Genomic DNA, 22784 nt, shown 5'->3' with positions numbered 1-22784 from the left:
GAGAGGAGGATCGTCCCATTTTTACAGATACAAGGGAATGATATCAAAGAGGGGAGATGGCTTCCCACAAGGGTGATTTGCCAGATCCCATCTCTCACTCTATAAGGGGGAAAATAATGAGTGGGTTAAACAATAGGAATTCAAGGCAAAGGTATTTTTTGAGAGCCCAGACCCAGCAGTGGTTCTCAAAGTGTGGTCCCCAGACCGGCCGTATCAGCATCACCAGAGAACTTATCAGCAGTGCAAATTCTCAAGTCCCAACCCAAACCCACTACATGGGAGACCGGTGATTTATGTTTTAACTGACCCTCCATGTTATTCGGAGACAGACCAATACAACGAGAACTGTGAACCCAAGGGAGAGTTCCAGCTGGGTGGGGAAGCAGGCAATCAGAAATGGAGACAGGATGATGAGTCAGGATTGAGTGAAACAGTAAGAACCCAAAGCTCTGAGATGCCAACATACCAACCTTGCTGGGTAAGGATGGGCCTTGTATAGCACCTTCACAGAGGAACCTCTAGCATAGCCTGGTGTCTGCCAAGGATAAAACCCAGTGTGTTTACATCATCTCATCGCACTGAAGAGAGCAGTGGTGTGTTTGGCCTGGAGGATTCCCTCTGCCTCAGGTTTGGAGAGCTGGCTGTGCCAGGAGGTGCGTTCCTCTGAGGCCTAGAAGGGAACTTTAGGCAAAAAGGTTGGGGCTATTTTAAAATGCTGATGCTCCATTTGGGTGCTTGTAAAGCATTTAACCACGTGAGATGTGAATATCACCCTTGAATGTCTTGGATTGAAGGAAAAAATTCACAAGTGAATGATCTGAATCATTTCTCTTCCTACCCTGGAGCAGGCCACTAAAAAATGAAACTGCTCTGTCATGGGGGAGACAGCCTGCCCTAGAGGGATGATTGAAAGAGGCTTCAGGACAGACCATTTGTCCTACAATTTCATTTTCACTTTAATTATTGTGAAATCGGATTTAAGTGTTGACCGTAGCCTCCAATTCCAGTCAGCTGAAAAGATAAGCCCATTTGTATTTGTGTGGACAAGGCTGAAGACTTCTGATTACAGTCTCAATCCAGATAAAACAACACTTTTAAATAACAGTTCCCTACATGGTGAGATTAAAGATATTCCTTATTGCGGTCACCAGGATTACCATACTGATTATAGAGATGAGCAGAAAGTGTCTCTTTATTGCTGCTCAGAGTTGTGACATCATTGATACCAGAGACTTTATTTTGGGGTCATCTGTTGAATAATGACAAAGAGATGGAGTATTAGGGAATCAGAAGTCATGTTCTTCAAACTCTATCTATAAAGGAACCAGTACAAAATGTTTATCTCCAAATTGTTCTTGGAAAACGTCAGGTGTGAGTAGTTTGCATATATTTATATCAAACTCTGTGGTGGTTTTCTTTTGTGTTATTTTAGCTGTGCATTGCATGATCAAGCATCAGTCAATCACTCTTGGGTTGTAATTAAATGTAAATAAATTGAACTTTTAACTTTTTAGGCATCCTGAAGTTCAAACCTGACTGATTGTATCTACTCAGACCTTATGAAAAAATCAGAAGAAACTAGATCTTAAAAACATTAGCCCTTGGCATTTTTGCACATATGCTCAAAGAATGTGTCCAACGTGTAACAGAAAACATCTTACTGATGCTTGTTTCAGCTTTGTCTTGATGGAAATTTTGCTTGATTTTCTACTTCAATAAATAATATAGGGCATGTCATCACATCAATGGATCTTGTTGATGGATTTTGAATGGAGAGTTTGTGGGACCATGGGCCTCTCATTCACCTCTAATCAAGATTTCCTTCCTGCAATCCCATGTGAATCAAACACTAATAAGATTCCTAAAATGAAGAAGGACCTCTTTCCTTCAGTTCTTGTCAGAAGTTATGTAGGGTATCTTCTGTTGCCTTCTCAAAATTATGTTACAGCGTTTTGTCATGTCTCCTCATAAGCTCTCCAAGCTGTCTTGTGTTTTTAACCAATTTGGCAGCAAGAAAAGACCCAGGATATTCTACTGCTGGGTCAAAGGAGGTATATAATAGTGAAGATGACACTGAGAATTATCAGATAGGTTGGAAAGAAAATGCAGACTCTCTATCATTCAGGTCCCAGCCTTCTTGGTTGTGTACATCCCTTGATGTTTAATGTGCTATGAATCATGACAAGTTCATAGATTTTTCTTATTCACTCTAAGATTTTTAATCCTTTTCTCTTTACTTCATTTTCCAAAAGATTAAAAATCCTTACATTCATCTGGTTTTAAAACAGCAAACACAAACCCACAACATCCGTTTTACCCTATGTCCCCCTCTAGCCTTTTGCTGTTTTTTGCCCACAACTTGGTCTCGTTGTCAGACTTCTCAGGGGAATCTCCTTTCTTCCTTTTCCTTCCTATTCAGCTGTTTTGCCCATCACTGACTTCGCTTTTGTCAAGAACACCAACATATATATATATATTTTATATTTTATTTATTTGACAGAGAGAAATCACAACTAGGCAGAGAGGCAGGCAGAGAGAGAGGAGAGCCTAATGCAGGGCTCGATCCCAGGACCCTGTGGTCATGATCTGAACTGAAGGCTGAGGCTTTAACCCACTGAGCCACCCAGGTGGCCCAAGAACACCAACATATTTTTAAACTGAAGGTCTTATTTCTTCTCTTTCTCAGAAATTCTACAGCTGTAATCATTGGCATATGTCTTTTTCCTGAAATACTCCTCTCCCTTTTTTTTGCTGACACCATTCCCTTCTGGTTCTTCTAATTTCCCCATGATTCCTCGTTCTTCTGTTCAGGTGTTGGATTCTCAGATCAGTATTTGAATGATATTCTTCCTTAAGGCTCCATCTTCTCTGTCTTCCCAGCCTGCATTCACTCATAAATATACTGTCTTTAAGAGCAACTATGTCCTGATGATATTTCTTGAACATGTGCTCCTAAGACAGGCTGATCGCCTGAGCTCTAGACCCCTTTCGCTCATGTGTTCCCTGCTCATCTCCATTTACTTGTCATTCTTTTATTGACTATTAAGGCATTACAGTCAACTCCCTTAACCAAACCAGGACTTGAGATCGATAGTTGGGTTTTTCCTTTCTGTCACTCCTCCCTGCAGCAATTAGATGCCTGTGTTTGATGGTTCGCAAGCTAAGTATTTCTCTGAGGTGTCCATTCTCTCTACACTTACCAATCCAATGCATGTCTTCATTGTCTCTGCCATAGATGATTGCCATGGCCTCCCAGGAGGAGATTCCCTATCTCCATGTATGTAACCCCCAAGAGACTCCTGAAGAATCTTCATGAAATGGCCATCCATCATTTTATCATTCAACTTGCATGACATCCTAAATCTTTGAAGGTTAAGTTCTAGTTTTATAAATAATGCTTAAGACCCTAGGATTTGAACACAGCCTCCTTTCTTTCCCCTTGTACTGACTCTCCCCATTTCTAACCTCTACATACTTATAATCCTTGAACGTATTCCCCACATCTTCGGGCTTTTCACATGTTTGCTTCCATATGTTTTACCTCCTTTATCCCGACTTTTCCCACTTCACCCCACTCCGTTAGCAAACACCAACTTGTCTTCTCATACAAGGTTCAAAATGATCTCCTGGAAGCCATCTATCACATGCTCACCATTTCATCACTCACACTAAAAGTAAATGACCCTGTCAGTGATGCTGGAATCTGAGACCTGCTTCCATCCTAGAGTCATTCTAGTGTACTGCAAGTTTCTGTCCATGGCTGGTCTCCACCATTTGCCCAAGCTTTGTGAATGGCTCTTATAATCATTCTTATGCCAACTGTCAAAGAGCAAATAGTAAATAAGATTTTAGAAGGAAGGATAAAAAAGATGAAACTGAACTGAACTGAACATTTCATTGCTTGACATTGAATTTAGGTCCGTGGTGTACCACTTTGCTAAGTTGTCTCATTTTGGCCCATAAGAAAAAATTTTTAAAAATCAGGAATCTTTCCGGCTAATTGTTAAGGTGTTTGTAGCTTAAAATGGGCCATGAGGGGAATATTTGCACCTGGAAAATCAGGAAGAACTACAAATTGGGGCTTTTGTTTCTCAGAGAGTCAGTTTTCCAGTGGATGACTGATATTCATGATGGTGGTAGAGTCAGTTAATCCATGTTCATGTCTATCAAGCGTGTGATACCACTTAAACTCCTCGACGCCACTCTCTGACAATTCACAACCCAAGTATCTCTCAGTATCTGTCCCTTTGCTCAATTCCTACCTCTTCTGCTTTAGTTTAGGTCTTCATTGTCTCTACCCTAGATCAGGGCTCTTGACTCCCAGAAGACTGCTACTAAAACAATATTATTGTTAAATGTACCACTAGAATAAGGTTCAGATAAGAATTCTGCCAGTCAGAATTGAAAAAAGAAGACAATTATTTTTGGTGACTTAGGAAAAATCACATATAAAGGGGCACTTTTGATTCACCATTGGTTGCCTTGAACTAGTTGTTCTAGTTGTAGTGATGGGTAGGGTTCTACAGATGGAATCTATGTTCCCAGCACTTAGTTTCACAATGCTCGGCCAGGGCCAAGTTACACCCTGTAGCCCAATGACAATGATGGTCATTTGATCACAGTGATGTTAACCCCATGGCATTTGACCTCACAATTATCCTGTTTGAGCCAACCGATCAACAGCATTTCATCAGTGAAGATACCCACCAGGGGTGATAATATCATGCAGACAGCGATTAGAGACCTTTCCAACCTTGACTTTGCCTCCGCCTACTCTAGGGAAAGAGGTTCTCACGCTGCCTCAGCAGCAGCTGGCTGTTGCCCAGCCTGGCTGTCTTACCGCCACCGTTAATTCTGGCAAAGGTGCAGGGATCCAGGAACGCCACTTTATCTTCTGAGCTATGCCGCCATGCAGCATCCTCGCTAGGAAAGTAAAACGTTTGTGGGTCTTTTATGCAGCTTTCCTCCCTCCGGGTTGTTGAAGCTCTCTGGCTGTCAGCAAGCACTCTGGGCCGGGAAAGTTCAGAGAATCACTTCAGTAATATGACAGCCTCTTCCATTTAAAATGGGATTCAGGGCAGCTTCTCTCGGAGGCGTTCATTCAAAGTCCGTGCATGATTCATTCCTCTAGTCATTCAACAATGTCTCTCATGTTTGCCCTGATTTTAAAAAAAAAAAAAAAAAAAAAAAAGGAAGAAAAGAGAGAGAGAGAAAACCAGCTTTGTAGTTGTGATAACATGGATCAGGATGGTATAATTGCAGTGATGAGGCCCCCGAGCTGCCAGTAATAGGCTGGTTCATCTGATGTGTACTGCCATTAGAAAATGACCCATGCGTGGATGTTCTCAGGGGACGGGAAAGAGGCTTTTAAGAATTACACTCTGTGCAGTGTGAAAGCTAATGAGCAAAAGAACAAGTGTGAAGAAAAACTACTGCTTCGGGAAGCGCAGTTCCACTTAGAGCCTGTCACAGCCTTCCTCAAATTCATTAGGATGGACTGGTCTTTGCCAGGACACATGCTACATTAGCTCTCCTCCTGCGCAGACTCCCTGCAGGTCATTCTGCATCATATGCCTATGAAATTAACACCCCAGAATAATAGATGACAAGAACAGGAAGAGGACCGGTGCAGAAACAGCCAGCCAAGGTGGCAGCAGACATTTACACAAAGATCAAAGAGATTGTGATGGGCTTTAACAGGAAGGAAGAAAAAAAAGCAGTTCCTTACACTCCTCTTTTTGAAGTCTTAGGACCGTTTTGTGCTATTTCACTTTATATACAGGAACAGAAGAGCATCTGATTATGATTTCTCGACTAGGTATTTTTATCCCATCTCTTAATTTTTCTACATGTTTAAGGATAAAAAAAGTGTTCCAATCTAGTCTATACTGCTCTCCTGTTTTAAAAGTCTTACTTATGGGGCACCTGGATGGCTCAGTCATTAGGCGCCTCCCTTTGGCTCGGGTCATAATCCTAGGGTCCTGGGATTGTGCCCTGTATCAGGATCCCTGCTCAGCAGAAAGCCTGCTTCTCCCTCTGCTCTCCCCACCCTCACTCTCACTCACACTTTCTCTCTCTCTCTTGCAAATAGATAAACAAAATCTTAAAAAAAAAAAAAAAAAGGTCTTACATAGGGCTTAGGTCACATAAATGGAAAGTGAGTGGCATAGAGGCAAATGCTTCAAAAGGTGAACACCTTGTTTGTCAAAGTTGAGCCCACTTAGCCACACTGTCTCTCCTGGAATTTGTCACCTGGGTGTTGGATTAGAACAGGCCAGCATCTGCAAAGGCCAGAATCAGGTGTCTTCCTTAGTATCTGAGGTGCCCCTGGTTCTAGGAGGCCTAAAGGTAAGATGTTAAAGTGATCTTCCCCCTCACATGAGGGTGGGGTGATATGCAAAAGGCATCTATTACCCCAAATCCATCTCTTTAAAGTAGAAGACAATGTTCTTTCAGGAAACCACAACAGTACCATGCTGTATGTCCAAACTCTCTTCCCAAGGCCCGCTTGAACACCGAGGTACTATATTGGTAGATGAAGTTGAAAAGAAATCCCTGTCTTAGAGGCAATGTCCTAGTTCCAAGTAACACTTGGGAGGAAAGTCATAGTTTCCCAGAACTAGAAAGCGTGATTACCATCTTTAAATTCCAAAAAGTAAAGCCATCTCCAGGTGGCCTGGGAGATCTTGGTTTCTCCAAGCCTTCATCTGACATCCTAGGTCATTTTGCAGAGTCTCTATATTTCCTTTCTCTTGCCTATTTCTGTCTCTCAAAACAATGAATACTAGTTTTTTTTTTTAAAGATTTTATTTATTTATCTGACAGAGAGATCACAAGTAGGCAGAGAGGCAGGCAGAGAGAGAGGAGGAAGCAGGCTCCCTGCAGAGCAGAGAGCCCGATGCGGGACTCGATCCCAGGACCCTGAGATCATGACCTGAGCCGAAGGCAGCGGCTTAATCCACTGAGCCATCCAGGCGCCCCTGAATACTAGTTTTGTTTTCAAAGGCCAAGTGACTTTCCTAGAGGCAACCAGCTGCCTAAAACAATCCAATATTAACCTTATATTTAATGTAGGCATAAGTTTCTTTTACCTTATATCTTAAGATCAGTTTTGAGGGAACAGTCCAGAGTAAGTATACAGGTCTTCAAAGATTGTGAAGAAAGCCATTATTGGAAATGGTATTAGCAATTTAAAGCTATAGTATCAGTTTATTAGAAAGTAAAGTAAATGGTGGGACTAGAGTCTCTTTGACTCACCCCGACCCTATTCCAAGCCATCTGCTTGTCTAGTATCACCTAATCTGAGTAATAAGACTTTAAAGCTGTTATTGAGTGATATGACTTTGTTTTGACAGGGAAGACTTTGATTTTCTTTCTTTTCTATCAACAAGATCTTCTTCAGCAAACTGTGAATCAAAAGTCTTGTCCTCTTAATTGTTTCAATTATTGAGAAACAATGAATGCAATCAACGAATATTGAGTGAGTAGCTGCCACACTAAAGGAATTGTTAGGGTGTACGAATTACAAGAATGCCTTCTATGTAGCAACCCCATGTAGTGAGAATAGCCAGGGTTGCTGATGTCAGAAAGCCACAACTAAAATTCAAGCTTTCCCTCTCAGGAGCCCTGTGATCTTGACAAAACCCTACACCTCTCTGTGTCAGCTTTCTCTTTTGTAAAAGAAATTTAATAATAGTGACTCTTTTCCAGGACTGTTGTGATAAAAGATAAAAGCTTTTAATTCACTGTTTGGAATAGGCTAAGTGATCAACAGAAAGAGCTAGTTAGCTAGTTTATAATGGAAAATCTTCAAAGAAGGGCGCCTGGGTGGCTCAGTTGGTTGAGGAACAACCTTCGGCTCAGGTCGTGATCCCAGACTTACGGGATCAAGTCCCACATCGGGCTCCCAGCTCTTGGGGAGTCTGCTTCTCCCTCTGACCTTCTCCTCTCTCATGCTCTCTCTCACTCATTCTTCCTCAAATAAATAAATAAAATATTTTTAAAAAAATCTTCAAAGAAAATGAAAGTGTAAAGGAATTGATAGGAAACTGAGGAACAGAACTGGGAAGATACTGGGAAATGACCCAACACACAAGCTAAGAGTTCAGCAGCGGGAGAGGCCAGTTCTGAATTAAGCGTTTTTCTTCATTTTCTTCACCAGCTATACCACAGCTGAGCTGCTGTAATTCCATGTCAAAACTATGTGCAAAGAGCAGAATTTGGATTCATGGACAGTTAGTGTGTTCCCAAGGAACTTAGAGAAATATTTGTATCTTGTTTCAGCCAAGATAAGCAATTTTTGTATTAATAAATCAATTAAAATTAATTTTAATATTTATAAAGACATCCCAGCACATTAAGGATATTTTGCTTAATAAACAACATGTAAATTACACCACTTGGCTGGGCTGGGGGAGACAGTGAGAATTGGCTAGCTTCTCATTAATTTGTTCTAGAGATATTTGCTCCCTTAACTAGTCATTTCCCCATCTTTACCTCTGTAACCAATAGCAGCTGAGGCAACAAAAACCTGAAAATACAGTTTGTTACTTTGTCATTTCATTCATTTCAAAAGGTTGGATCTGTAACAAAGTATTCAAACACTGGCTAAAATAAGGTCATTCACAATCATGTCAATTTATAGTCCCTAATCAATTTACATTTTGATTTTTCATAATTGTGGTATATCAAGAGAACCGTTTCCTTGACAGAATATTAATGAATAAACCTCAAACTACAAAAAGTATTCGATAACTGTTGTATTTTAGTAGAAATACCATTGAATTTTCAGATTGATAAAATACAGACATTTTATTTTTCAGACATTTTAAATCTTATAACCCCTCAATCTTAGGAGAGTGCTTTCTTTTATTTGCGAGGAGACATTTGTCCATTCCTAACCCTTTTACCTTCAGAAAACAAACAATGCGTGTGACTTGAAAATTGAATTAATCTTGACTGAAAAAGAAATAAAAATAGCTAATGTCTTTATGATTTCCATAGCAAGCCTACAGGGCAGACAGTGTTGCTGTTTCTGTTTTGTAAGATGCATTCTGTCTTGCTAATCCTCAATAAATATGAAAAACCGATCATTTCACAGCTCAGAATTGACTAACTGGAACACATTTCTCATTTGAATAGACGAGATAAGCAGGTTGCCACTGGCTCTGCCTTTTCTGCCTTCGGCTGTGCTGTGTCCTGGGAAGACACCGCTAGTTCATTCTCAGGTCACCGCTGTCGCTTTTCCATTTGTCTATTTTGGGACCAGGGCTCAGATGCATATTCCAAAAAGCCTCCTGTCTTAAAGACCATTCTGCTACCCACCATAGTTTAAAGAAATGGACACCTCTAATTAAACCTTTCCAGGTGTAAATTTCTTGCCTGGGGAGCAAATTGAGAAATGAATGGGATTCATGAATATAAATTGGGCGTTCTTTTCACCTAAGTTTTCCTTTTGAGATTGTAGAGTATTATTCGCTCCCCACAGAAATCTTTATGTGCTCTAAGTGCGTTTGCCATGGGAACCCCAGTGCAGACAGAGCTGGTCGCTCTTTGCTGGGCTGTTAGCCAGTATTTACATTCACCAGTCCTGGGGCAGAGGAGGAGGCCTGGGGAGGGAGAAACTGCAATGTCTTGCTAACATTAGGGCTCTCCGCAAAGCTGCCTTGAACCTTCAGGTCTGCACCTGTAGTGGGATGAGGCCACACAGCCTTCTTAGGCTTTTTCCTCCACTTGGATATTATTTGACTTGTGCTTCCTTCTCCTATCAAGACAGCCCGTTTCTGTATGTCTAAACAGCTCCGTTATCAGAAGACCTATTTCCCTTCCCCCACTAATTTTGGTTTAGAGCTGGTGTAATAAATGAATCTCTCAGAGGCCACCTCAGTTTAGTTTTGAACATTTTGACGATGACTCTGTGAGAGGATGGAAGCATTCAGTAAGCAAATACATAAAGAATCTCTAGAAACAAGACCCCTGCACCTCTCTCTGCCACACCCCCCCACCCATGCCTTCCCTCTTTTTGTTCCAATCTTAGTTATGTGTGTCTTGCAAAAGGTCCCTTGAGACCAATGGGGCTTTCACTCTATGACCAGATATGTTAGAATTTTAAAAGACATTCCTCACTTTTTGAACCTGTGCTTTGAATCTTCAGCCAGAAATAAGGCTCTATTGTATTTACCATTACATGGACTACAAAGTGTGTTCACACATTGCCGATTCTTTGCTGTGGAATTAGATGGTAGGAAAGACTGTTGCTGATGAATTTTCTACATTCGTACCAAGTTATTTTTTTGCGTGTGTAACAATTCTTGCCAGCATAAATTTGATAGGGCTAGGAATCCTGGCATAAAGCATAATAGCAACAGAATTTTTTCAGGGCCAATAAATACATGAATTAGAGTGGAATCTCTAGATAATGGAAATAATAGAAAACAATTGTTTGCAGTGACAAGCATAACCTCAGAGATGCTGCGGGTTCATTTCCAGACCACTGCAATAAAGTGACTATCACAATGAAGCGAGTCAAATGAATTTTTTGGCTTTTCAGTGCATATAAAAGTTTTTACACTATACTGTAGTCTATTAAGTATAGCATAGAATCATGTCTAAATCATGTCTAAAAATGCAATTGTGTACTTTAATTAAAAAATACTTATTGATGGGGTGCCTGAGTTGCTCAGTCGGGTGAGCATCTGACTCTTGATCTCACCTCGCATTTCAGTATCAGGGTCATGAAACTGAGGCCCATACTCGGCCCCATGCTGGGCATGGAGTCTACTTAAAATAAATTATATATAGGAGGCGCCTGGGTGGCTCAGTGGGTTAAAGCCTCTGCCTTCGGCTCAGGTCATGATCTCAGGGTCCTGGGATCGAGCCCCACATTGGGCTCTCTGCTCCGCGGGGAGCCTGCTTCCTCCTCTCTCTCTGCCTGCCTCTCTGCCTCTCTGATTTCTCTCTGTCAAATAAATAAAAAATATTTAAAAAAAAATAAATTATATATAGAGAGAGACAGAGAGAGAGAGAGAGCACACGCTAAAATATACTAGCCATCATCTGAGCTTTCTGTGACTTATAAACACTGTTCACAGATCGCCATAACAAATAATGAAAACATTTGAAATGCTGTGAGAGTTACAAAATGTGACACAGAGACCTGAAGTGAGAACATGCCATTGGAAAATGGTACTGATAGACTCATTTGAAGCAGGGTTGGTGCAGACTTTCAATTTGTAAAAAATGCGGTATCTGCAAAGCCTATTAAAGCAAAGCTCAATAAAATGAGGTCTATCTGCAATGTTAAAATAATTTTCTGCCAAGTGCCTCTGTATATGAGGCATTCTGGGAGATAGTGTGGACCATGACATGGCCTTTGTCCCAATTTCTTGTTCCTGTCTGGTGGGTTTTCCTGATTAGGTAACTGTAAACCTTCTAGGTATGCAGGCCCCTGAGCTAATACTCCTCCTAGTCGTACATGGGCCTACAGAGCGTGTACAAGGAGGGCTTTGACTGTGTACCATGGGCACAAAGTAGATGGAGGGGAGGTGGTCATTACTCTTGATTATATTCTCTCGATAAGTTAAAAACCACTATGGAACTGAAGTAGGGTGACTACTGTGAACATAAAATAATGGGATATGTAAAGAGGATCAAAGGTTGATTTTCTAAATTCCATACTCATCCCACCCAGTGGCAGGCACAGGTCAGGCCTCCCAGTTTGGCTTTTCCCCAGCCTCCTCTCTTAGGTGTTCCAAAGGATTGCACCTTATTTCTACCTAGTTTGGCCAATGGAGCTGATCTCCTAGCTCAGTGGCTCTTTGCAAGCCATTGTCTCCATGACATTCTTCAGAGGAGTAAAGGTGGTTTTATGTATGCCAAAGGAGAGTAAGATATTTTCCTCTGCAAAGAGTATAATATAATTTAACCTGTCTTCAATCCAAAGTTAAAACTCTTACATGCACTCAAAACACAAGTAATTTATTAAGAATTGGGGGGTGCCTGAGTGGCTTAGTCCGTTAAGCGTCTGACTCTTGGTTTCCAATCAGGTCATGATCTCACGGTGGTGAGATGGAGCCCTGTGTTGGGCTCTGTGTTCAGCATAGTCTACTTCAGATTCTCTCTTCCCCGACCTCTCTCTCTTGCTCACATTCTCTCTCTCTCAAATAAATAAAAATCTTTAAAAAAAAAAAAAGAACACATATTGATTAGGAATTTTTTACACTGGGTTTCAATTTTTAAAATCTGGTTGTAAAACATAGGTTAGTGTTTGTCTTAAAGAAAAGGGGCATCTGGATGACTGACTTAGTCAGTTTAGTGTCTGCCTTTGGCTCAGGTCATAATCCCAGGGTTCTGGGATCATGCACTCTCTTTCACTCGAATAAATAAATAAAATCTTTTTTAAAATCTAGGATTTTAAAATTTTCTCTCAGAGAATTGTATTAACACAGCAGTTCTACTTTCTCTGAAGTAGTCAGTAACGTTAATAATATGAGCTCTGGAACGACTTTATTTTATATCATAAAGTGAATCTGTTTCACTTTTCTACCACCACATCATTTTCATCTATTCCCATATTCATCTGTTATCTTCATCAATATTCCCAGAATTTATAACAATAGTTCACTTCCTTTAAGAATGCATTTGAAACCACTTGGGGTGGGGATTAAAATAATTACAACAGATAAATCATGATCCACTTCAAAATAAAAAAAAAAAAGAAAGAGAAGAAACCAGAGCAACTGACCTACTCAGAAGGATATGATGGATAAAATTTTTTGAGTGCTATATTCTGTATTATCTACTGTATGTACATGATCACTTATTAGAGCGCTTTACCGGAATGTTCTCCTGGGAGCTGGTGTTGGAGCAGAATAGAAGCATGCCATATTTTTCTCTTGTTGCTGCATTTTGTCCAAGACCATGGACATTGAATTAGTCAGGGTAGTGAATCATTTTATTCACTAAAACATGGAAAATAGAAAGTTATTAGGCAGTTTGATGATCTGTGGGTAAAACGAGTTTGTGCAGAAAGGTGAGATAGTAAAAGAATGAGTCAATTTAATTAGAAAAAAAAAAACTTGATAATTTGTGAATGCTCCAAATATCATTGAAACAAAGCACACAATAAATCACGAGAAACATAATTGATAGCTATAAAATACGAATAGAGGTTATGGCGTTTGTGCCATGAAACCATCTATCATTGTCACAACGTGCTCATTGGACCGTTCTGCATAAGGATGCAAACACCAGCGAATTTTGTGACTTCCTACTCTTGTCCACTCTTAGAGCAAAAAACCACATTCTTAGGAAATAATCATTTGGATAACACATTGCCAATAGGGAGAGCGAGATGTCTGAAGGTTGCCTTGGGAACAAGTGCTCTTACCCCTTGAAATATCACTTGTGCTCTTCCCGGTGCAACCAGTTCAAAAGGTGTTTTTTTTTTTGTTTGTTTTTTTGTTTTTGGTTTTTTTTTTTTTTTTTTTGCAGGTTACCAGCCAGTCTTGTCTGGTCAACAGGGGTTCCAAGGCCTCATAGGAGTGCAGCAGCCGCCCCAGAGTCAGAGCGTGATGAGCAACCAGCCAGGAGCTCCGGTGCAAAGCGTGATGGTCTCCTACCCAGCAATGTCTTCTTATCAGGTGCACATCAGCAGCTTGGAAAATTGTGGTTTAGAAAGTAGCACTGGCCAAAGTGGAGGCTGTGAGTATGTCCCATTTTGGGTGGTTAGCGGGGTGATGGGTGCTATGCCCAGCCCCTGTTGATGGTTGACTTTGAATTAAGATTAAAAGTAGAAAATGGGACAGGTATGCTTCTCTAACGACTGTGGCTTTTGAATGTCATGCTAAATATGGCTCTATATAAACTTCTCTTTATGGAAGAAAAATCTGCAGCCTATAATGTTTTATTCATGAAGACCTTTGGCTCTTCTAATGGAATTTTGTTCATCAGGAAGAAGCCCTCATGACAAATTTCCACTCATTTTTGTACGCAGCCTCCAAAATTTCATTTCACCACAATTTTAAGTTAAAAGAGATGTTTAAATGGCATCTCGGATTTGTTCAAAGGGCATGGATTGGTCCTATACCAACCTCATTTTCTAGACTCAACCCATACAGGGTCCTTAAAAAATGCCGTGCATCCTTTTGTGGTTTACATTCTGAGATACACTGGAAGTGGAAGTGAAGGGTTAGTGAAAAGCTTTGACCCTTGTATTTAGCTGCACCAGCTACTTCTAGCCCTCAACAAAGAAACAAACAAAACAGCACAAAATAAAATCCCGATCCTCTGAGGATCTTTCCACCCATTGCCTCAGTTTCTACCTCCAGGTCCACATTAGATGTTCTTTAAAGCTGCAGGTTGAGACTGAGCCAGGTGCTTGGGACAAAGCTCCCTTTGCTGTATGGCTCCCGGCTGCTTAGTGCGCATGGAACCGGAATGGGAATGTAGCTTTCCAAAAAGGAATTCTGAGCCAGCAGTCCAGGCTGCAGCCCCCAGTGTGTAAGGGGAGAGGAAGGAAGGAAGCCCAGGACTAACACCTTGTGAGCCAATACCACACGTGTCCCAGCACCGTACATCAGGCTTGCAGTCTTTTCAGTGGCTCTTGGCATAGGTGTCGTTACGCGGATGGTCTAGGCAATCAGAGAGGTTGACTTGCCCACGGTAAAACAGCTGATACAAGGGAACACTGGGATAGGTGACCAGTTAGGTCTGACCCAAACGCTTGAGTATTTTTCCTGACTGCACAGTAGCTCACAGGACAGGCACACAGAATCTCTTTGTGAAGAGCTCTCTCTTGTGTCTTCTGCAGGTGCCAATGACCCAAGGTTCTCAAGGACTGCCCCAGCAGTCATACCAACAGCCAATCATGTTACCTAACCAGGCAGGTCAAGGGTCACTCCCAGCCACTGGAATGCCTGTTTACTGTAATGTCACACCGCCGACCCCTCAGAACAACCTTAGGCTGATTGGTCCACACTGCCCTTCCAGCACTGTCCCCGTGATGTCGGCTAGCTGCAGGACAAACTGTGCAACTATGAGCAACACCGGATGGCAGGTCAAATTCTGAGTGCTCTGGCTGTGGTACATTTCTTGTGATCTTACTCATGGCCTTTAAGGGAAGAGAAGCAAGGTGGGAGACTGGCTGAGGACTTAAGGATTCACTCAACACTCAAATGATTGCTGCTGGTATTCTGTAAAAAACAAAAACAAACAAACAAACAAACAAAAAACAAACAAAGACTGATACACACATTAGCTGGTTAATGGTGCATATTTCTGTCATGTCTGCTAGGTATGCCTTTATAGCTTAGCTAGTGACATGAATTCATCAAGGTAAGATTTTCTCCTACCACTGAATACCACTGTGTAGATTATAATATCCCTAATTTGGATTATTAGTTTTGTACTTTGTGTTGAGTTTGTGATGCTAAAAGTATTTAAAAATTATATACTGAAATCACATTGTACCAAAGCTGTAATGGAAAAGAAAAGAATTGATGAATGGAAGGAATAATTTATATACATTATAGAGTTTTCTTTTTTAATGGATATATACTGTATTGTAGTGTTTAATCAAAATAAAACTATTTGACCTTATGGAGGAAGGTCATGTTTTTACCACCAGTTTGGTTCACTCTCTCTTCCAGTACGTGTTTGCTTCTGTGTCACTGTTATCCCCTTCAAACACTATTTCGTGAGTAATGCACAATAAAGGTGTTCCAGATACTTGTAAATCTGGCATCACGTGGGAGAGGCGGTAGGCAAACACTTAACCAACTAGAGTTTCTTGTCCTAAGACTACAGGGGCCCTAGGAATAAGATGGCTTCCATTTCCAACATTCATTGACGTCACTTTTCTGAAATGTGTATCTTGATTTTAGCTCTGGGGGTACTGAATAGGTGTAGCTATACTTCCCCAAATCAGAAAACTTGAATGACTTGTAATAGCAGCCCTAGACCAAACCCTGTTCTGTCTTCTTTGAAGTTCCACCATCTACCTGAAAAACAGATTTCTTCATTTCGAGGATCACTGGAGGAGGTGTGGTCTAATTCTGTTGGACATACTGGGTCATACAATGTACAGTGCCACTAGTTTGGGGTCAGTAATTCAGAGGTGCTAATGTTTATCCTGGCAACTGAAAGGAAGGTAAAACATAACAATAATTTAGTCACAAAGACTCAGAACATTTAGAAAAAAATGGAACTTCTTTTTACAACACTTGTTAAAAAACATTAAAAAAAAAAACCATTTAGGAGAAGCCGATCCTGTCTAATCCTAAAATGTTTATCTAATCCCCTGTAGATTCTGAAGGTAAGATTGGTTTATGACAACCTTTGAAAAATAATAACAGAACTCCAAATGTCAGCGTTGGCCCTTCTGGGAGGTGTTTGATGGGGGGAATAAAACCCCACAGCCTCCAATTTGCGATCACTGTACTATGACTAATAGTTTTCTCTTTTCTACTTTCTGTCTAAAAACCATTATTACCGATGAGAGGGGTTTGGAGAGTATATCTGGATAATTCCCACTGTTCCTCATACTATCACATTTCCCCATATTGGATCATTCCATTTTCATGTTGCTTAGTTGGAGATAGCATGAAACTCCTAGTTAAAAACTCTACCTAGGATTACCATGTCTTAATTTTATACTCTCATTTTCTTTTTCCTTTAAAAGAGAAATTCTACACATACTCTCATTAGTTTCATTCCTTGTGACATCTGTCCTATTGACCCAAATCTCAGTCTCCTGAATTCTTCATCGTAAATAAGCCCTACCCATGAAAAAAAAAAGGTTATAAAAATTGGATGTGGTTTTGTTGTTGTTGTTGAGCCATTAAACCAGTAGGTTGAGGAGCTATTAAAGCAATAGCTGCTCTGAGAAGGAGCAATGTGTTTGCCAATTAAGACCTTTCCCTGATGAAGGAGGGAGCTGACCAACAGAGATATTCTTTTTTTTTTTTTTTAAGATTCTATTTATTTATTTGACAGAGAGAGATCACAAGTAGGCAGAGAGGCAGGCAGAGAGAGAGGAAGGGAAGCAGGCTCCCTGCTGAGCAGAGAGCCCGATGTGGGGCTCAATCCTAGGACCCTGGGATCATGACCTGAGCTGAAGGCAGAGGCTTTAACCCACTGAGTCACCCAGGTGCCCCCAGAGATATTCTTTTGAAATACAGCCTCCATTTAGCTCTCTCATGTTGGTAGATCCCAAACGCAAGGATCCTGATATGAGTCTGAATGTTTATCTTCTCTTCACAGAATTCTGAGAAATTTTTATCTTTTCTCAAATGATTCTTAGCATGACTGAGCCCTCTTTATCTGAAACACACATCATGCTTGTGGAAAAGACAGGCCTTCCCTGCCTTTGGTCTCCTTCCTACAAACGAGCCACACTCTTTCCTACTGAGACATTTGACTTTTCCTTCATAAAGCCCTTTAGATACTTTGTCCACTTCCACTAAGTATTGATTCCTAACATGTTATCCCAAATCTTACGTTATGCTTTTACATTAGGATATTTGGGATGGCTGCATAAAGAGATGGCTTCATCAGTGATGCATTTCCAGGATTTAATTTATCATCAGAACATTCAGTTTTTTCATGTTGGCTAATAATTTTTTCACAATCACATTTTGCAATTACATATTATTCAGTTCATAAGCTTATAGAGAGAGACATGGATACATATATATGTAACTATATAAATACATAGATACAGTCATCCCTTATGATCCTCTCTGTGAATGTAAATGAGAACAAGAGTGACTTATGCATTCATTTATTTGGCAAACTTTTATTGCATACTTGATTATATCCTAATTATGTGGCACCATTCCAAATGAGTACAAATAAATTTAAAGCACTTAGATTTATTCTTGTAAGTTTTATCATACACTTAGTTATTCTGCAATAGTTGGAACTAAATGTTCTAGCCAGGATGCCAATGAATTTCAGCCATAATTATTTTATTGTTTTAATATAGTTTCACAGGATGTCGAGTGGGATAGGAGAGCATGTTATATAACATAATGGAAATGGAATTATGTGATTAATTTTAAGTATGGTTAGAGGATTTAAAATAAAGCTATAAATCATTATAACAAAAATAAGTAGGGTACACATGAGCCAGAGTTGTTTTATAGGAGAAATTCAAAGTACAAAGCAAAAACAATCGGGGACGGAAAAACAGTGCAACAGAAATGGCTTTGAGGTCTAACAAATGCACTTTTCAACTCTGCTTCCAGTTTAGCCAGAAGCTAGTGTGTGGTGGGATGTCTTCAACCCCCATCATCTGCTACCTGTATTCTGTGCGCACAGTCTGCACCCTTCACTACGAGCCCACCTCTCACCTCTAGCCTGGCACTTGTCATCGCAGGTCACTTGATCACTTACAGACCAGAAAGAAAGCATTATAAATATCTCACCCTAAGGGCAGAGTTAAAACCAATAGCTCAGGTTTTGTTCCCAACCAATACCTTAGAACAGTAGTTTCTAAAATATTTTCCATGGTAGACCCTTCCCTTGGGCTACAGATAGCTGTTATCTGAAAAAGACTGTTCCAAGGATAATAATGGTTGGGAAACAAGGTTAATGAAGGTTAAGCAATCTTTTTAAAGATTCTGATTTCTGGAAAGCTTTACAATATCACTTTAGACTATGAGTTTCCAAGTGGGTGGCAAATTTTGCAGCTTCTCAAACTTAGTCGAGCTTAGTATCATCACAGACTGTACCAAACGACTAATATCATGAGGAACTTATATTTTAAACCATACATACATACATACATTTAAACCATACAATGCATTAGGGGTGCCTGGGTGGCTCAGTGGGTTAAGCCTCAGCCTTCAGTTCAGATCATGACCACAGGGTCCTGGGATCAAGCCCCACATCTGGCTCTCTGCTCAGCAGGGAGCCTTCTTCCCCCTTTCTCTCTGCCTGCCTCTCTGCCTACTTGTGATCTCTGTCTGTCAAATAAATAAAGTCTTTAAAAAAATAAATATAACATTACATTAGAGACTCCTAAGAAAAGAATATAAATATTGTTCTTTTATCTGTATAGAAACTGCATTGTATGTCAATGTGTGATATCACAACACTCCTTCCAACTATGACATCTTTTGGTAACTACCCTAGTGCACTCACTTTCCTCCATGAGTGTATATACGAGCCTGGGCTTTTTTTTTTTTTTTTTTTTCTTAATGTTGAAAGATTTTACACCTAAAATTATTGTAGTCGTTTTTTGTTTAAAGTTACCTCTAATGATCCTGCATACCTCTCTCTGAGTATAAAAGAGAAGAATGATTTATGCATTTTTTTTTATTCAACCACCTTTTATTGTGTACTCACTAATTTCCATAGTTCATGCCAGTCTCTGGAGCCCCTGCCATTATGAAGTTTATGAGTTTTCAGAATAAATTATACCAGGGTACAAATGACTAAAAATATAGGAAATTAATCATAGGCCTCACATGAAAAATACACGTAAAAACAGGATTTTAGAGAAGGAGCTGTGATTTTATGAGGCTTTTGACCTGGGCTATGCTGGTTAGATGGAATCTGGGCATGCACACATGATGTGGGTGAGTCACAACCCCAGCTTAGAGAAACATCCAAAAGCAAAAGAAAGATACCCAGGAACCCATGGACATTCCTATTCAGGTTGGTTGAAGTGGGAGGTAGCTAAACAGAGGAAGAGGAGAGATGGAGTACTTTGAGGTTCCCCATGGGCCTGGTTGGCAGGACCACCATAGCCAGGCAGTGTTAACTGGCCCCCAGGGACTTCTGAAGAGTTTTCAGTCAAAGGTGATAATGATCCAGCCATGGGTCCCACAGAAGCAAGGGTCTGGAAAATAGGATGGGTTAGACTTGAAAAGGCTCTTCATTCAGAAAGTGGAGATGAATGCAATTATAGTTAAGGTTTGTCGTTGAGCTACAGGGACCAGAAGCCTAGTTGGGAGAAGTCAGAAATGGGCCCTGGCTCTCAGTCCCTAGCAAGTGTTGCCCGCAGGGCCAAGCTTTATAGCGGTGGTGGTCTTGTTCTTCCCTCTTGGACGGAAACTTGTACGTGCAAGTGCCCTAAGTTGTTTCATATGGCATAGTTCTTATACCCTGTCCGGGTGAAAGAAATGAAGTCTGAGTGGAGACTGGAACTAGCAGGCGGAGGGTATGGGATACACAGTGAAATCTGGTATCAACTTCCTACACCCCCTTGTTTCAATAGATGGCGAGAACCCTTTTCCATTAAAGCTCAGGGAAAAAAAAAAAAAAAAAGTATTTTCTGTACCCTTATGCGTGACACTTCCACGCAAGTCCAGACATCGGCTTCTTTCCATATCATTTTACCCCAAACTCTCTTTTCTACGCAAGTTCTCATTAGGTCTTTGAGACTGTTTTCCAGTAGTTCTCAGCTTTCGTGCTCGCTTCAAGCTCAATCTTTGCCATCCGCTTTCTGTGGGGTCTTGCCGCCTCCAGTCTTCTCTACAGAAAGACTTGTCACTATTAGATGCCACCAGCGGCAAGAGCGCCTCACTCTGAGCTATGTTCGCTGCTGCGGCATTGCGGACACAGTGGGGGTGGCAGGCGTCGGATACTCCTGTGTGGAGGAAAATCATTTCCCGATTGATTCCTCAAAGGACGGATTCCTCTACTGGGCATGAGGCTGCATCCTCTAAGACAATATTAACCAACTCCCTGACTGCGGAGGCTCAGGGAACACTTTGATGTTTGTGTTCATGATTTGATTGGTTTTGTTTTACTGCTTTATTCCATTTTGCTCCCTGTGTTGGCATAGAAGGAGTCAGGAAAGGTCTGATATTGAGCAAACAGGAGGAGACATAAATCTGACTAGGGGTGAATCCTGAAACTGGATTTGATGGATAATCAAGAAGCAAACCCAGCAGGCCATCCTGACGCTCGCTGAGCGTGCAAATGATGCGCAGGCGCAGACAACCGGAGCAGCCTGTTGGCAGGGAGTCATTGTGTGAATGCTCGAGGCCTCATTCTTTCAGTGTCTGGGGGACACAGGGGATCGGGGGTCATGCGGGGGTGGGGGAGAGGGAGAGATTGAAACCTGAAGATATAAGTCCTAGAATGCAAATTCAAAATAGGGGAGCTATTTTTTATGAATTTTTGAATCATCTTTCTTACCTAAACGTCCAGCACCCCCATAAGAATCGGCCCAAGAAAATAGATGGTTCTGAGCACAAGTAAGGGCCATATTGTCCCCTCTGTAGCCTTAAAGTTTCCATGCTAGTAGATCTGAAATTATCGATATTTGGCTTGCCAGAGTGCTATCATAAGACTCCCCACTTTCTTGTGGTTCTAGCTCTTTAGCACATGGAGTCTCAGCTGATTCTCCTGGGTTCTTGAGCTAGTAAGTCAGTAGACACCTCTGTGCAAATATGTTCTTTTCCTTTGTGTAAAATGCTTCAGCTTATGTGGAGTTCACATTACTTTGAAGAAACGAGTGTGTTTACCTTTCCATTACAGGGACGCTGTGAGAAACACCACGTGTATAGTACCGTCTGGGTCATTGCATCAAACCCATGAATTATTTCTAAGCTGGTGGAAAAACTCAGAAGCAGGAAAACCCCATGTTTTTCCAAGGAACAGGATGCTCACCTGTCTTTTTCAAGTGTTTCAAATTTTGATGTACAAGAATGAGGTCACATTTCTAAATGAAATGTACAAGCCAATTTCATCCTTTTCAAAAGAGAGAGGAGTTACTTACGGTGCTTAATAGTAGTGTAATAGAGAGCAATGGCTTGAGACGGAAAAAAAGCAGCAATTTAAATTGGACATTAAGAAAATTTCACTCGAAGTCAGGGCAATTATACAATGAAATAATTTCCTAAGGGAGAAACAGTGAGATGCCATTAAAAGGGTTGTTTAAAAGAGAGTAGATAAACACACTTGCAGCTGAGTCTGCTGGCAGATCATTTGATGATTTATGGCTTCACTTTGCCCGTATGTCATCCTCACTGGAGATTACCAGGCTCGGTTACCTTCCTTTCCATTGGGGAGGGATCCGCACTGTACCAGAAGATGATGTCTGTATTCTGTTTTTCTTTATGTAAAACTGTAGAGCTCTGTGAAATACTGGCACAAGAGGCATGGGAAACACGGGGCCTTCAAGTTGTTCAAAATCTAATCTGTGTCCGACAGTGTCCTAGGATATTTTTTGACACACACCCACACCCCTCCACACATGTATCTATATCCACGATGTATCTGTCATCCATCTGTCTGTCTACGTATGTATCAAATCTTATGCAAATCTTCAACCAACTACTTGATTTGTTCAAATTGGTAGCTGTTCATCAGTGGGTGTTACTGGGCCTGAGGACGCATGACATGACTTCTCCTTTACACCAAATTATATACCTGCGGTGTAAGATATAAAAAGCATCCTTTACTTGATGTCAGACATCTTGAGTTTGAATCCGGCAATGCCTACCTGCCCCACCCCCGCCACTGCAAAACCCATGCACTTTCCAGAATTTGTGCAACCTCTTAGCCTCTCTCATAGCTTCATACTCTATGTTTGTAAAATGCGAAATGCCATATCGCCTGAATGGTGTTCATGTACAGAGATTAAGCCAAGTTTTTAGTGTACCTTTGTATATAATTCTAAATGAGTCAGATTCTGCCACATTCACCTGGAAAATTCCTGGAAATTCTCACCACTGAAGTACTTTCTGGAGAACTACACATTTTTGTGGATATTTAAAATTTTCTGTTATGCTCTCTGAGATGCCCTCCTGGAAGAATCTATCACTGGGGTC

General features: G+C 40.9%; 1 protein-coding gene across 24 annotated transcripts in view; it reads left to right on the top strand.

Moving 5' to 3' along the window:
• ARPP21 (cAMP regulated phosphoprotein 21) overlaps positions 1–15597 on the top strand; it is a 153703-nt gene extending 138106 nt beyond the window's left edge. For all 24 annotated transcript variants that reach the window (XM_046003061.1, XM_046003080.1, XM_046003076.1 and 21 more), the window contains 2 exons: positions 13492–13640; positions 14810–15597. In XM_046003061.1, the coding sequence (XP_045859017.1) occupies positions 13492–13640; positions 14810–15067 (407 nt within the window). In that variant the 3' untranslated portion in view covers positions 15068–15597. The remainder of the gene's footprint in view (positions 1–13491; positions 13641–14809) is intronic.
• The last annotated feature ends 7187 nt before the right edge of the window (positions 15598–22784 follow it).

This window comes from Meles meles, chromosome 4 (genome assembly GCF_922984935.1).
Source record: "Meles meles chromosome 4, mMelMel3.1 paternal haplotype, whole genome shotgun sequence".
In the NCBI taxonomy this organism is placed as follows: Eukaryota; Metazoa; Chordata; class Mammalia; order Carnivora; family Mustelidae; genus Meles; species Meles meles.
Note: the sequence above shows the minus strand (reverse complement) of the source record. Positions and strands in the feature narration are given on the sequence as shown.